The 16221-nt window shown below is 40.9% G+C and overlaps 5 protein-coding genes across 5 annotated transcripts in view; 3 read left to right on the top strand and 2 right to left on the bottom strand.

The window, feature by feature from the left end:
- Nucleotides 1–367: 367 nt before the first annotated feature.
- On the top strand, nt 368–895 carry BDR25DRAFT_302577 (uncharacterized protein). The gene is made up of 3 exons (XM_033689825.1): nt 368–441; nt 505–687; nt 753–895. The coding sequence occupies exons 1-2, from the start codon at nt 375–377 to the stop codon at nt 594–596; spliced, it is 159 nt and encodes a 52-aa protein (XP_033549175.1). The 5' UTR covers nt 368–374; the 3' UTR covers nt 597–687; nt 753–895.
- A 274-nt stretch (nt 896–1169) lies between these two features.
- On the top strand, nt 1170–3848 carry BDR25DRAFT_312893 (uncharacterized protein; the record flags this gene model as incomplete). The annotated part of the gene is made up of 3 exons (XM_033691333.1): nt 1170–2702; nt 2756–2773; nt 2832–3848. 3 exons carry the CDS (start codon nt 1170–1172, stop codon nt 3846–3848), a joined length of 2568 nt encoding a protein of 855 aa, XP_033549174.1.
- A 704-nt stretch (nt 3849–4552) lies between these two features.
- Nucleotides 4553–6495, bottom strand: BDR25DRAFT_366305 (MFS general substrate transporter; the record flags this gene model as incomplete). Its single annotated transcript, XM_033696948.1, has 5 exons — nt 4553–4848; nt 4903–5305; nt 6143–6192; nt 6249–6392; nt 6450–6495. 5 exons carry the CDS (start codon nt 6493–6495, stop codon nt 4697–4699), a joined length of 795 nt encoding a protein of 264 aa, XP_033549173.1. The 3' UTR covers nt 4553–4696.
- Nucleotides 6496–10662: 4167 nt separating this feature from the next.
- Nucleotides 10663–12060, top strand: BDR25DRAFT_353354 (uncharacterized protein; the record flags this gene model as incomplete). Its single annotated transcript, XM_033695156.1, has 10 exons — nt 10663–10749; nt 10787–10920; nt 10981–11127; nt 11177–11294; nt 11325–11420; nt 11468–11491; nt 11525–11606; nt 11660–11813; nt 11846–11971; nt 12042–12060. 10 exons carry the CDS (start codon nt 10663–10665, stop codon nt 12058–12060), a joined length of 987 nt encoding a protein of 328 aa, XP_033549172.1.
- A 2974-nt stretch (nt 12061–15034) lies between these two features.
- Nucleotides 15035–16221, bottom strand: part of BDR25DRAFT_333242 (MFS transporter-like protein) — a gene marked incomplete at both ends in the record, with an annotated part of 2531 nt that continues 1344 nt past the window's right edge. The window contains 2 exons of the mRNA XM_033692814.1: nt 15035–15766; nt 15826–15956. Coding sequence (XP_033549171.1) covers nt 15035–15766; nt 15826–15956 — 863 coding nt within the window. The remainder of the gene's footprint in view (nt 15767–15825; nt 15957–16221) is intronic.

Here is a 16221-nt window from a genome sequence, read left to right as displayed (position 1 = left end):
ATAGGGACAAACTACAGCCTGCCTCCTAAATCCTAACTATCCCTCACTCTGCTCAACAGACTGTACACCTGATCCAGCTAAGTTCTCACCCCCTTTTGCTAATATTCGCATAGGCCGTTGTACTCCGGAAAACACCATTTTCCCGAAGTAAGGATTGTAACAAACACCTAGATGTCGATGCAAGGCTGCACTAAACTATATGGTATTGTATGCTATTCTAAGCAATTATCAAGCAGGAGCAGGTCAAAATAATGTAGCGCGGTGGTGAATTGTGATTGCAAGCGGATGGCAGCGCCAAGTACAGTCATCTGACGAGTAGCTGAGCCTGCGCAGTTTCTGCGATCTCTTGTAGCACTCTGTAGCTCGACACCTAGATGTCGCTGCAAGGCTGCACTAGACTATATGGTATTGCATGCTATTCTAAGCAATTATCAAGCAGAGGTACGCTAAAATAATATAGCGCAGTAGTAAACTATGGCCGCAAGCTGATGGCAGCATAACTAGCAGTCGAGCCTGCGCGGTCTCAGCGATCTCTTGCAGCACCCTCTGCAACACCTGCAGCTCAACGCCTAGATGTCGCTGCAAGGCTGCACTGAACTATATAGTATTGCATGCTATTCTAAGCAATTATCAAGCAGCAGCAGGTTAAAATAATGTAGCGTGGTATTGAAATGTCGTTGCAAGCTGGTGAGAACAGGTTCTTGCAGGCATATTAGTCAGCAGAGTCTCTATCAGGCTTAGCGTTTCCCTAGTCTAGCTTAGCTCCTTCCTAGTCTAGTTTAGCGTTACATTATGCCGAAGTTTATGCGAATTCTAATGTCAGGTGACGTCCAAATGCGGTAATTTTTTTAGCCGAGGCATTTGCTTTCCTGGAACGACGACAGAGAAGCCAGCCTAGGGAATTGATTTTCGATTTCACTCGCTAACGCTCGCGAAATAAGGCTTAGCGTTGCCAAGAAGGGTCGGCCGAGGTAAGTCATTAGGTGGCCTGAGCTGTAGGCTCGCGTTTGACAGCCTCCCGACGTGGCGTGATGTTTAGCGCGCCTTGGCGTATATTGGCGTGCATTAGTGTGCTTACATCATCCTATTGTTGGCCCTTCGCCAGGTCATGGACAAGACATACTCTCAGCGTCAATCAAATTTTACGCCGACGACTTGTCCCAAGCACTATGCTTCCATCACTCTTGACCGATACTTACCATCGCTATAAACAGGATACCGACAATATTGCGACATGGCTCGCGACCACCGCAAAGCGATTCGGCTTCCCCGCAGATCTGATCGGCAAAGCACAAAACAAAGTCCAGAAGAGCCAACGCCTCAAAGGAAAGGCCCGGAACAAGGCCAAACAAATTGCTAAGAGCAATGCCGCGAGTGCGTCGAAACCCTCTTCAACCTCTCTGCCAAAATACGCCCTTTGCGTCAAAGATTTTGTGACGCTGGCAGAGTATTTGGCATCCAAGCCAGATGTCAAAGTCCCTGCACAGCTCTGGGCATCAATAGAAAGGGCAATCCGCCTACGCCAGATGCAAACCGATTACCACGCTCTCCAACAAGCCAGCAACACTAGAGATTTGAGCGACGAGGGGCACTCTTACTTTCTGGGAATTCTAGAGAAAGTGAGGGATGTTCTCAAACCATACCATCAGGCTGGCGTTGTTCAGCCCCAAGACAAATCCACTGCAGTCCCGAATCCGGATAAGGAGATTGAAGGTTGCCTGGATAACATGTTCGCTGTTCTGACAGTCGAAGAGCCTTCTGAAGATTTCCTCAATGCCCCAGACACTGCGCCCGCTGTCGGTAAGGTCGAGCCAGCCAGCTCTCTCTACGAAGTAGAGCCCTTTGACGACCCGCTTGAGCTTTATCTTGGGACTGCTGCGTTGCTGCAAGACTGTTCAAAGATTCGAAGCGCTATTGGAAGCATCTGGCATTCATATTCCCAGAGCTGTACCAGCCTCATTTCGGCTGCTGTTACCACCAACGTCGCAATCCAAATGGCACAAGAGCTAGAAGAGCAGTTTTTGAAGGACCACCCATCACAACAGGATACCGTACGCGCCAGAACTGTGTTCTTTGGAGCGCAGTGCTTCCTTCAAGGACAGGATCCAGCGACGTGTGCGCGGCAATCAGATCCTATAAATCTTAGCCTCTATGGACTTGTAGAAACCTCTCTTCTCGGTTCCCATGCCCTTCTTGATGCTTTCAAGGATGTTATTCAAGACAACCAGTTACCACTGTACAAACCGGGATTCTTTGGAGTATACGACCCTACGAAAGATCGAAGAAAGATGTCTGGTCCCGAAAAGTTTGACGAGGATAAAGTGCTCCTTTTAGAGGTCCTTTCTGATATTGTCTTCTTCGACTACGCTAATGGAAACGTGGGCCTGCCGGCTGCTGACAAGCTGACGAAGGATGTGGGCTTGCTCAGGGAGCAAGGTCGTCACACGTTGGCACTAGACTTCGCTGCCCAGATCTATTTGGATATCGAGCACATCCTCCGTAGCAAATCTGGTATGGCCTGGGCGGATCTTCGACACTATGCTCTCAACGCCAAAGCTTCTTTGAGAGAAAACTTCCAATTTCATGAACAGCTAAGGGTTAAGACCTGGCCACGAGAGAATGATCAGCCTCTGAGAGCAATCTTAGAGATTATTGAGCGTTGGTTCGAAGTGGACACGTTCCAAAGGTTAAAAGCGGAAAGGGTAAATCTCCTGCTTAATCAATGTTTAGCTTCGGTTTGCTAACTGTGAAATAGATGATTCAGTCAGGCTTAGTAAGTCCTTATTCTTGAACACCTAAACTATCGTCTGTACTTTAATAATCATACATAGCACCCCGACCTGCCCGCAACACAACATTCCTTCTTCACCAGTCATCCTTGGCTCTGCGGTTCCCTTTTATTCGGTATGAAGCTCGACATGCAAGAAGCCGGTATTGCCTTCCTTAATGCCTGGGGCTCCGCAAAATTTGCTGCACAAATCTACAATGCTGCCCAGAAAGAGAAGTTCCTAGACAAGGAGTGGCAAGACATGGAACTTGCTTTGATGTTCTACGGCGAATCCGTGATGTTTGTTGGCAGCAGGCCGGATGGCGTAGAAGAGTACTTTAGACGCTTCTGTCTGGCAATAGGCTACTCGGCACAGAATTTTGCTCGTGGCGGCGCACGGTCTCACTCTCGTCCGGTTGAGTCAAGGCAAGGGCCACGTGGTGTCATTGAGAAGAAGACTGCAAGTCCGGTTGCACATGAGCTAGGGTTCGGATACTCGAGACTCGACGACTCCGGGAAAAGCGCTCCGAACATTGAGCAGGTGCTAGAGAAGTGTCTTGGGGACAATGACGAGTTAGATGTTGCCGACACCGCCGAAATGGCCTTGATGCCAAAACACCACAAGAGTCCAAGGAAACGCAAAATGTACACGACACCAGAGGTGCTCATCTTGATCTGCCAGTCACTCATGTCCGAAGAGTTGGCACTGACATTTGACCACTTCCGCCTGCACCGTTCAGCCTGGAGAGTGCTTCGTAGCATCAAAGACACTAATGCTGGCGAGTTGAGACGCATCTACGGTCCTTCGTATCTCGAAAATGAGAGTCAGCTTCCTTACGTGGCTGGCTACATCTTCATGACAGCTGTTCAGACCGAGAAGATTGGGGGGCTCTTGCGGCCGAAGAAGGAATATGTCGTCAGCTCTAAGCTCTTAATGCAAGCGGCGGATATCCTAGAATGCATGATTGAAAGCGGTATGGGTGGGCTAGAAGTCCGGATTCTTCGAGAAAAGTACGACATGGAGTTCGAAGTTGAAAAGGAAGGCGCCGGGCAGACTTCAGGACCCCAAGGCTCTCGCTAACTGCGGATGGAACTGAAATTGAATGGCTTTGTTCTGCTGTTAAAGAAGATAAAAAGCTATAATGCCTCTATTGAAGGCGCGAGAAAGGGACGTGCTAGGCAACGCGGTGCCGGAGAAGAGGCTGGGGGTTGAGCACAGCGACGATAGAGGAGGCAGAAAATGGAGTGGGATCGGAATCATACACTGGTTTGAGGTGATCGGAAAGATGTTACAAGACCTAGCCATTCTGGCAGAGAATGTTTATCACATGGACGAGACCCGGATCACGCTCCCAACATGAGTCAACTGGCCATGCTGAATATTAGAGTGCTTGCGCTGATTAATCCACACCAATCGACAGAATCTGTGTCCGAACTGTTGTTACAAGGGTCCTGAACCTAAGAAGGATGATGACCAAGACACTAGAGCTGGTGGTAGCCATTGATTAGTGTTTGGGTGAGTCCTGGTAGGTAATTTAGATCACCCACACGTAGCAGCCTTTACGCATTAACAAAGCTATGGCTTTGGAGAGATTGTTTTCGCGAGTTTACTGAAGGCCTCAGCAGGCTTCTTACTCGTCGCTGATAAGCCAGCATATAATAACAGTCCACGACGATGCGCGAGATGTTAATGCCAAAAACCTCTCTCCTTTCTATATATTGAAAACTAGATACCTTCCTTTAGAATCAGTGCAATTACTCATAAGCTTCCCTTCGAAAGGGTGACGGGATATAATAGCAGTTTCATGCCACCATAATATGTGCGGCCACAATCCCGTCCACTAATACCCTATCGGTTGTTCATGACCTAGTTGATAACTTACTCTGGAGCGTCTTGTTCATGTCAAACCTCCTAATGAAGAGAGAAACTCACAGAGCACTTGCAGAAAAGATCGTCATGACAAAAAATACACACCAGAAGCCGTGTAGATACGACTCAAGGATGGCAGTCCGCTTCAGATCATCGATCTCCATGGTCCGCAGAACGTGGATGTATCGCTCCGAATCATGCGCAATGGAACCTGGGAGACCATAGTTGGACAGCTTGCCTGACATGGCATTCTAAAAGACGGTACCACTCAGTTTAACACCAAGCGGCATGCCTAGGCTTCGCATGAACCCGTACATACTCGCCGCCATCGAGCAATTTTCGACCTTGGAAATGGCCTGAATGCCCACATTGACGCTCGTGAGCACCATCCCAGAACCAATTCCAAAGACTGTCAGCGCCGCGGCAAGAACAACGTACTTGGTATGCAAGTTAAGCAATAAAAGCAGGCCACAGCCAAGCGTAGTCATCGCCCATCTGATCCAGATAGCACATCGGAAACGACCCACGCGTGTAGTCAGACGAGCGACGACGATGGAGCCGGGTACCATAAGGAAAAGCGCTGGGAAGGTTTTAATACCTGTACGTGTTGTCGTAGAACCTCGGGCTGACATGCAGTAGAAGGAGGTGTAATATAATGCTAAGAAGATCTAGAAAGGGGTTTAGCTAATTGTGGGCCTAAAGTATAACAAATTATTCACAAGTGCGCTGTTCACTAAGGCGCAGTAAAAGGCCTAGATGGCGGAAGTGCAGTAGAAGATTGGCTTTGGCAGAAAGCTCTTTTCTTGATGTACAGCTGCTCAGGGTTTCCAACAAGGCGTAGTACTGTACAATTGGGCGATTTTAAGGCCTGTACAGGTGAGATTTTGTGTACGTTCGTACAACAGGGAGGAGGAGAGGTAGGTGTACGTATTGTAACTGTTACAGCTCACGTGATCTTTACAAGTAGTATAATTTAATTAAAGTACACTATACTCTAGTTAAAACAGCTAAGACTATAGGTCTCTAGAGATGTAAGATTTAGGTCTAATTAATAATAAAATAACTAGTTCTCCCTAGTAACAAGAGTAGATAGGACTAAATAAGGCCTGTAAGGCGGCAAGAGGCGTGGATAGATAACTCTGCAATAGAAAATAGTCTGTAATAGGCAATTTTTAAGGCAAAAGACTGCAGATAGATAGATTAAACCCTTTAGAAAAAGATTTAAGCGTCCTTGCAAAACTTTTAGCTAATTAGAACCCTAGAAGCCTCCCTAAGCGCTCTCCGCAGGCCTCCTGCTCGCCAGAGCCCTCCTACCCCTCTAGAACCCCTATACAAACTTCCTAAAAGGGTAATATAATCTGTACTACGTACTGTACCTAGGGCATTATTAAACGTACGGTACGGCTCACGAACTCGGTACGTTCGTACAGAACACGTGACCGTTACGGTTCACTTTGTACGGACCGTAGTACGGCCCGTTGGAAGCCCTGCAGCTGCTAACCCACAAAGACGACCACCCCTGCGAGACCTACGATGACGGGGGTGAGGGTTCGCACTGATACCTAAGCATACTGGACTCCACCCCATAACAAGCCTACAAGGCTGTCGCACTGCCTAGGAAAAGCACAGCGCTAATCCAGTCCATAGACTTTAGCTTCTGGGCAAGAGTTATTAGGGACACAGCATTGAGCCGTATAAAGAGAGTGGCGAGGATATATCTAAGGGCGCAAAGGGGAAAGTTGGTGATGAAAGCCCCTGATACAGATTGCGGTTAGCAGATGTCCTTTTAGTATTGCTGCGAAGTTGACTTACATCGCCATCTAAGATCACCACCATGCTTAACAAAAGCGCCACCCATCACAGGGCCAGTGATAGTACCGACTGACTAAGCGGCTAACACGATGGCGAAGTACTTTGGGCGAACCCTTAGCGGGACAATATCACAGAAGATTACCTGGCTGAGTAAAATGATGCTAATACCCTGGATACTTTAACTAGCTAAAATAACGGTGAAGTTCTTGGCGCCAGCGCAGAGAATAGTGCCCACAGTGAAAAAGGTTAATGAAAAGAGAAGAAGCTGCTAGGAGCTAAAAAAATCCAGAGACTAAGGTAATAACAAGCTAGAAGATAGCGCTAGAGAAAAGATAGAAAGTACCCGCCTAAAATTCGTTAATAGAAGTTCTGTTAAGGGATACAGCAATTTGCTGGCATATAGGTAAGTCGAGGGATCTTATTAAGGGCAAGAGCAGGACACAGTGGTAGTACTGTGACTACTATCGTCCCATCAAGAGCTACCATGAGCGAGATGATGGAGAGACTGATTATGATGAACTATTCCTTTTTCTTCGGCCTCCACTTTCCTTTGGTTCCCTTAGATTTCTCCACGTCTGTTGAGAATGACCACCTGAGACTTGAACTTAAACGCAATGAGAGCCACTGAGATGCCTGAAAGTCGACCATCGGATCTCCTATGAACTTCTTCTTGGATACTGGAGCGGCTTTATGGGTGAGTCAGGGTGATCTGGCTTTGTGAATAGACGGTTTAGGGGGGTTATACTTCGATGACGACGGCCTTGCGTGGTCATCGTCTTGTAGAGAAAGGTAGGAAGATGTTAGGACGGCCATATTGTGTTTGAAATGCCAAGAAGCGGTCAGAGGTAGACGATTTGGGGAGATCTTTTGCAGTTCCTTCATCCCAAGTGATTTCGTCATCACAAGTGGTTTCGTCATCCCAATTGGTTTCGTCACCCCAATTGGTTTCCGTACAGTAGTGTCCAGGCTCGTTTCCGGCATCGCGCTAACGTTAGTAAATTAGCTAGTTGCCGCTCAATTTTCATAGAAGAAACGCTTTAACGTTAGCTAAAAACAAATTTTAATTGTAACGTTATAACTAGCGTAGTTTTAATAAGTGAAAATCTAGCTACTTAAATATTAGCAGCACTTTTATTCAAATACTAATAATGTTTTCTAGAATAGACAGATTAACACTTTAACAATACACTAGTTTAATGCTCATCTAACATCTAAAGTTTAAATAAGTACAGAGGTAAAAGCACTTTAAATAAACACTACTTATTATATAGTTTTCCTTAGCTAGTTTCAGGCATATTCTTTTACTACTCTACTAGTTTAACTCTTTAAGCTTAAATAGCACTAGCGTACAGCAGCATCTTAGCGTTAGGCTTTACTGCCTTGTAGCATTCGGCTTAGACACAAGCATATTGTATATAGATTCTCTAGTTATAAATAAAATTATAGTTTTATTTATCATGTTTATAATGCTAAGAAAAAGTAGCTAGCTTAATAGAGTACTAAATTTAATCAGCTGACGCACGGTCTCGCCTAACGCACACACACACTAGATTTTGCTAATTTTTAACATTATTGCAACTCTACTAATATAGACTGTATTAAGAACGCGCTAGCATATTTAAAATTGCTAAAACTAAAAGAATTAATTAATATTACTATTGTCAGATTAAAGCACTGTTTCTAGGCTTCCTGAGATGAATGATGGGTTTGGATGTGATGTATGGGATGATTGATTGATTGTATTGATCGTGTTTATTTATCGATCCTTTTTCTGCTCTACTCGTGTTGCTCGGCTTTTGTTTTTCCGATCCGAGTCCCTCGCGCACTAGCCCTATGCGCGACCAGCTTGCAACATGCTGCAATTTGCTGCAATTTGCTGCAACATGCTGCAAAATGCTGCAAAATGCTGCAAAATGCTGCAAAATGCTGCAAAATGCTGCAATTTGCAGCAACATACTGTTCGAGCTTATTGCTCGTACTATGTAGCCGCTTTCGTCAAACGTTCCTCCTGTCTTGACAGTAGGTGCGCATATCTGACAACTATAATAGCTAAAAAGTATAGTGTTAAAAGAACTAGGCTATTAAAGCGTTAGTAAGGCGTCTAGAGCTTTTATGTAGAGCAGTATAAAAACTAACAACTACTTAATAAGCAACAAGAGAAGGAGCTTATAAAGTATATTAAGCAGCTTTATAAGCGTAGCCTACTACTTATAAAGTAATAGCTATGTAATTTTGCTTTAGAACTTTGCAGTAAAGAAGTAAAGAAAGTCTAGCCTAATTACTTTCTTTAATAGCATTAAATCTCCCTAGTTACCTACTAGACCTTTAGCCTAGATTAAGATAGAAAGCAAGCTAATTTAGCCTTTAAATATAAGCTCTATTTTAAGCTACTACAGTAGAAGATTTAGAAGTACAAGATAGAGCCACAGCATATGTACAATATAAATAAAAAAGGCTTTTTTATTAGTGTACTATTAAGAACAAAGCAGATCTTCTTTAGGCAAAGATATAAAAAAAGTAGCCTTAAGCAAGCTATACAGGACAGCAATTATAAGTAGATAACTTGTATAGCTTATATCTACGCTAACAGCTCTACGCTCTCTTTAGGCCTTATCTACTAAGCTAGCACTAGTAACATCTAAAATAGCTAGTTACAAGATTTTAACCTAGTAGTATATAAGTGCTTCTTTGCTTTATCTTCTAGTAGCTAGACAAATAATAATTTAGGCCTATGCTAGCTTAAACAGCTGTTTAATAAATAGATTAAAAAAAAAGCTTATTAAGTGTATAGGCTATTAATCCTAGATAGCTATAAATCTTATGTTTTTATAAAGTTTATTAACTACTGTAACTAGAACAGGATTTTGCTAGCTATCTATTTACCTTATTTAACCTATACGCTACAGCCTCTTAATGTTAGCTTGTTTAAGCTACTAGTAACAGCTTATTTAAATAAACTAGCTAGTTTTATGTATAAATTAATAGAGTTTATAGCTATTATAAAGTAAGACTTTTTTTACTTATTTAACAAAGCCTAGCAGACCTTATTTACTAAAAAGAATATACTCTCTAGCTTTAAGGCCTGTGGCCTAGCGCTGTTTAACCCTAAAAAAGTTCTTACTTAATTTAGTACTACTAGTACTAGTAGACCTTCTTCTAGTAAGAGCTCTTAGTTAGCTCTTACTACTTAAGATTAGAAACACATAGATAAGCTTCTATATAAGGTAGTTAGTAATATCTCTAACTAGTAAGCTAAGCAGCTTAGTAATACTATACATAGTTTCTTAATGTAGGTTATAACTCTCTAGATAAAGAATTAGGGCCTTATAAAAGCTTTAGTTAATAAAAAGAAAAAGTAAAAGTGTAGTAAACCTCTTCTACTTATAGCTCCTAAGCAGTACTATAGTAGGGCTATATTCTATAGTCCTAAAAAAGTTTAATAAGTATGTAATTAATAAGTTAAAAAGAAAGCTACTGTAAAGCTTTTATGTTAATAAAAAGATAAAAAAACTAGGCATAAAAAGGCTAAGAAGCGTAAGAAAGCTTATATAGCTAAAAAAAGAAAGCATATAAAAGCAGCTACTAAAAACACTTAACTATAAAAGGCTAAAAAAAAAAGGCTTTAGAAGAAAAAAAATTAACTAGCTAAAAAAGCTAACTACTAACTTTAAAGCAACATTAAAACTTCTAGGAAGGCTAGAAAGACTACACAGCCTATAGCTAGTAGGCTAGAGTAAGTAGTTAAAGATTAATTAATTATTAAAGTAGTAGGGCTGCTATGCAAGCAAAATTGCAAAGGCAAAGCTATTAAGCTTCCTGCACGCTTCTGTGACTAGCTAGTAGCCTTAAATTAATTGCTGTAATTAGCTTTCTAATCCACTAAAAAACCAGGCCTATATTCTATTTATATGTTGCCCTAGAGCTTTAAGTCGCGGTGCCGCTGTACGGCAAATTCCGTGCGTCAGGCGAGACTGTGCGTCGGCTGATAAAATTTAGTAGCTAGCTTACTAGTAGAATATGCTAATTAAAGTGCTACAACTATAGAAGATTTAGCTTTAGAGGTATGCTGTTTACAGTAAGCTAGTATTTCTAGTAGACTATATAAGGTTAATAGCCCTAGCGTAGCTTCTTGTAAGATCTTAAAACATAGCGCTATTATCAGCTGTTACAGTTACACTTTCTAAGAATCTTTAAATTCTCTATTTATATTAAAATGTACAGACAAAGTAAGAAGTTACAACTAGAAAAACAGCAAATTAAAACGTACCGCGTTTGCTCAAGCACGCTAGTCTCGGGCACAGTGGGTAAGGGCAAAGAGTTAGGGCAGGGGTTTATAGGTATTTGGTTTCAAAGGGTTTCAACTGTGGTTGTATAATGTGGTGTACTTAGTGAATTCACGGCAACAACGAGAACTTCTGGGCTGCAAATCCGATATTTGTAAGCGAATGTGCACAGATAAGGAAGGATGCAAGTGAGTATCAATAATGCTACAGTTGGACGTAAATACATACCTTCTACAACGCATCCACAGCTCACCGCCCCAGAACCTAGTGCCCTCTCCCTTCTCTCTCCCCCTTCTAACCATCGACCCTAACCCCTACGCTCCTCAGCACACAGAGATCCCGACCTTCCAATCATCTCCCTCTCACCCCCCATCTAACGGCAACCTTAACCTCGAGTAGATCTTGCATGTTTGTGTCTGCTATTGTAGTGGCTGCCAAGGTTAGTCGTTTATTCTGGTGGTGGAAGGATTGTGGTTTCTGTCCGTACGCAGCAGCAGCGTCACGATCTGGATACGAGCGATCGCGCACGAGCAGGACCATGTATCTATGTCACATGATGCTCGTGCGCGAACCTCCGTGCGCGAACATCTAGATATCCCCCTTTTCCTCCGTACGGAGGAAAGACAAGAGCAATAGAACCAGAAAACATGTTGCCCTCACCTTACCTACCTTGTACGCTGTGCACACCGTACACCACTCTTACTCTTGCTACTTAAGTGCTCATACCATAAGCAGCTAGCTGTCGGAGCCCATTCAACAGTTTCAATATATAGTTAATTCTGTGGAGAATAGTGTCTCGCAAAGTGGGTGCACAATCCCGGGGTAACTATAATTTCAATTAGGGGAAGCGAGGAAGGAATGAAAGTCCATAGTCGTAGAAAGACAAGCATTTTGACTAATTTTAAGGAAAATCAAGATGTGCTCCAGAGATGACCTTGACATGGAATGGGTTCGGGATTAATTGCCAAGTTCGTAGTGAATACTTCTCGAGCCTTTCTGGTGCTTCTGTTGAAGAAAGCCTTCCTTATGTTTCCCCTTGGGTACCCCGAAACCTGTTGAAGTGGCAGGTATACCCAGTAACGTGAGGCAGGTAGTATTGGATTAAAGAGATAGCATCAGTTGGTGTAAACATCTTCAACTGATGCAGGAGCTATTGGGTAGTGTAGGGTTTATAGCCGGAGCTGCGCTCCTTATCCAATACCAGCGTTCCCAACCGTACGTACTACGACTCGTAGATACGTGAACGTAGCAGTCACGTGAGCCGTTGAAACGTAGGAGGAGTGTGAGCCGTAACGTACGTAGGAGCCAGCTCCCATTACAGACCGTAATACGTCTTGGAGAGACAATATTTCCTAGTAATATAAGGTCTTATTAGACAGCTATAAGGACGTGTTAGGAGGGTATTTAAAGTTATATTTTTAGAGTAATAATTAAGTAAAAACTCTACAGTTTGTATAACAATTAAGGAGCTAGCAGAGGAGGGGATTAAGGTGTAGGATCCTATAATTTTAGTTAAGAATTATAATTACCTATAGACTTACCTATTATAAGCTAGATATCCTAGTTCTTTTAGTGTAGCAGGTGTACAGCCTTATCTTAAGAATTCTTTTAAGCTAGCTTTTTTTACTAAACTAGAGTTGCTTATTACGCTAGTTCTTGTTAACTTGCCTAATTAAGGTCTTTATTATTAAAGTCCTTAGTTTTTTTTTATAATAGCACGCTATTTAATAGTCTTTTAGCCCTTATAAAGAAGTACCTAGACAACTCTACTTTTAATAATAAAGTATTATTTACTATTAAGTAGAACAATGTCTAGATAGAAAATAAAAAGTTAAGGCTAGAAAGGCTTAAATACTAGGTAAAGCATAAAAGCTAATTACATAGTAATTATTAGTTATTCTAGATATAGCTTTATAAAGCTAATTTAGTGTATAATAATAAAAAAAACGCTTTTAGGATAAAGTTATAGCTTTATAGAAGGTGCTACGCTAAGGGCAATTACAAAGGGGTAAAGAAAGTTAATAGTTACACTTATATTATCTACTACCTTAAAAAAAAGCACTAAATAGACATTAGTAAAGAAAGTAAGAGTGCTTTCTTACTTAATAAGCTAAAAATCTTTTTAAGTCTATTTAAAGCAGCTTATAAGGTTGCAAGCTTATTATATATTATCTTTTATAGTGTTTAGCAGGAGAAAGCTTTATAAGTAGTAGTTATTAACTAGGTAATACTTTATAATATTTTTTTTTATACAGCATTATTAGTAGAACTTTAGGGCATTATTACCTAAAATAAAGCTAATCTTCTTGCTGCCTTTTTAGCGTCTAACACTATATATTTATCCTACATGCAGCAGAGATATACGCAGTAGAAGTAAAAGATTTAAATAATACTAAGAATAGCCTAAAGTAAAATTATGTTAAGTGTTAATATATAGACTTCTTTAAACTACCTTTTCTTTTTAGGTGTAGTGTTGCACTTTATTAGTAAGTGTACCTTAGCTTATTAGTTTAGCATTTTAGCATCTCTTATTAAACTAAATACTAACTAATAATACTATGTAGATGTTAACTACTAATACTATAACATTCTAATTAGCTTCTATAACTTGTATAGCAACTATACTAGAGTAAATTAAGCGCTAGAGATTATTAAAGTTATTAATAACTTTAAAATTATGTTAAAATTTTATTATTTAGTAGCTAATAATGTGTTAAATAATAATAATAAGACTATCTCTACTCTTACTTAACATCTTAATATGCCCCTTACCTCTAAGCACTGTATACACTACGCTAGCTATACAATTTAGCTAGTAGTAAAAGCAGTTATCTATAGTAAAAAAATAAGCGCTTTTAAAGTAAAGCTTACTTAAGCAGCTCTTTAAAAATAATTTAACTTTTATTACTACTATAAAGTTATTAGAAAACTTTATAATTTTATAAACATAGTGCTAGCATTATATAAATAACAGGAGGCTTTTATAACTTTTTAAGCTGCTTTTAATAATAACAACTCTTTCTAGAGCTTTAGAACGCTTAATCTTATATAAGACAGTAGCGTACGCTAGCATAGTGTTTATTTTATACTCCTTTACTGTTTTAAGCTTAAGGACACTATTACTAAGTTTATATATAAGTAAAGAAGCACTAATAATAACTTTATAAACTTTACTATCTTTAGTAACTCTACTCTTACTAAGGTTATTACTAAGAATAAATAAAAAAAAGTTAATTACTTTTATAAGTTTTTTAAAGTCTTTTACTTTATAATAAAACACTTTAAAGGTAACAGCTCCTATAGCTCTCTCTAGATGTCTATTATTAACCTACAACACCTTTATACTAAGCTTCTATGTATAGGCAATAAACTTAAGGGTAAGAGTAATAATTACTACCTTAAATCTAGCGTAGTATTTAGCACAGAGAAGTTGCTTATATACTAAAAGAAGTTTATTATTAAGCTACTTATATTTTATTACTGTGTAGTAATAATTTTAAACCCTTAACTTTGTCTTATTTAGTTTAAGGACTACTAAAAAAAGCACTCTACATAGTATAAAAAAGCTAAGGCTTTAATAAAGGCTATTTTTTAAAAGTATATTAATATAGAGGCTAAAGCTAAAGCTAATAATAACAACATTACTTAAAAGCCTACACAACACAAGTTACCTAGTAGTAACTATTATAATAAAAGCTTTAAAAAAACTTTTTTTATTAACATAAGCCTTCTTACTAGCAGCTGCTTATATAAAAAGTAGTAGAAAATAATAAAGTTGTAGTAGTACTATAACAGCTACTGCAAAGATGTTACTATAGCTAATAATAACAGCCCTTTATTTACTAACCCTTTTACTTAGTAAGAATAAGTTAGACAACTCTTTTACTTTACACTATATAAAATTACTTTTAACTTTTTATTTATCCCTTTTATAAGCTATAATTATAAGAGGTCCTTTTTTAGAAGTAAAAAGACTATTACTTGCAATAAAAATAAGCTTTTTAGCTTAATAATTAAGGCTTTTTAACTATAGAAAAACTAGCTCTAGCAGGGTTATATTTACAGTAAAATAGGGGACTTAGTAGACTGTATACACTGTAACGTCTTACAAGCTGTTAAAATGTAGGAGGATTGTAAGCTGTAACAGTTACGCCCTGTAAGTGGATTTAAATTCTCCCTTTACATTAAAACGTACTAACAAACTGAGAAGTTACGGCCTAAAAAACGGCGAGTTGAAACGTATTACGTACGGTTGGGAACGCTGTCCAATACAACAGCTTTACATTCAACATTTATCAAAACCTACCTCTCGCTTCCCCGATTCCTCTTCTCTTTCTTAATCCCAGTCACCGTCTCCGTATGCTCAGTCCCCAAATGCGCATCCTCAATAAAAACTCCAGCAACAACACCCAAGAAGGCAATCCCGGTAAAACAGATCCACATATTTCTAATCGCCCACGCAAAACTCTCCTTTATAGCAAGTTCCCAAGCCGGATTCTCTAGCGTACTACCCAGCATGACATTTGCCGCCGCACTCTTGCCGGAAAAATTATTGAGAAGTGGCAAAGGGAGTCCAGCAGCTCGTAGTGAACTCGCACGATCGTCCATCGAATTTTGAAAAATCGTGCCGCCGATGACGACGGAAATAGCAAGCGCCATGTTGCGGATGAAATTAAGCGTGGAAGTTGCGGTTGCGACGTCATCTTGAGCGACTTGGGATTGTACGGCGATAAGAGGCGTTTCGAAAAGTAGTCCTGAGCCTCCGCCAGCGAGAATTTGGAAACCGATGACTTGGGCTTTGGTAGTGTGGGCAGTGAAGGAGATGAAGAGTCCGAAGCCGATACATAGAAGGACGGTACCAGTCCAGATCAGTTCGCGGAAGCGGCCTGTGCGGTGGATGATGACGCCGCTGGTGAGGCCAGTGATTGCGGTTGTGACAACGAGGGGGAGGAGTAGGAGACCGGATATCAGAGGAGTAGCTTCTAGGACAGATTGGAGGAATAGTGGCATGTAGTATTCTGCGCTGATGAATGCCTGTGCAATGATGAGTAAAGAGTTTGGCGACTTCTATTATGAAGAGAAGGGACACTTACGAATCCGTGGAAAGCTACAACCATGAAGGAAGCGACGTTTGTTCTCTTCTTAAAGATTTCCATAGGAATTAAGGGGTATCTCGCAACTCGCGCTTCACTATAGATAAACACAAAGATCATAATCACCAGGGCTTCCAACGGGCCGTACTACGGTCCGTACAAAGTGAACCGTAACGGTCACGTGTTCAGTACGAACGTACCGAGTTCGTGAGCCGTACCGTACGTTTAATGATGCCCTAGGTACGGTACGTAGTACGGATTGTATTACCCTTTTGGGAAGTTTGTATACACAGTTATGTTACAGCTATCCAACCCCTCAGTACCCTAGGATTGGCACGGGGTATATAGGCTCCTAGGCCTCCGTACCTCTGCCTCCAACCCTAAGGTTTACTCTCG

Source organism: Lindgomyces ingoldianus (assembly GCF_010093535.1).
Source record: "Lindgomyces ingoldianus strain ATCC 200398 unplaced genomic scaffold BDR25scaffold_11, whole genome shotgun sequence".
Lineage (NCBI taxonomy): Eukaryota > Fungi > Ascomycota > Dothideomycetes > Pleosporales > Lindgomycetaceae > Lindgomyces > Lindgomyces ingoldianus.
Note: the sequence above shows the minus strand (reverse complement) of the source record. Positions and strands in the feature narration are given on the sequence as shown.

Coding starts and splice junctions, on each gene's coding strand:
- BDR25DRAFT_302577 (XM_033689825.1), top strand. CDS start 375: ATGTCGCTGCAAGGCTGCACTAGACTATATGGTATTGCATGCTATTCT. Junction 442..504: donor TAAGCAATTATCAAGCAGAG/GTACGCTAAAAT, acceptor CAGCATAACTAG/CAGTCGAGCCTGCGCGGTCT.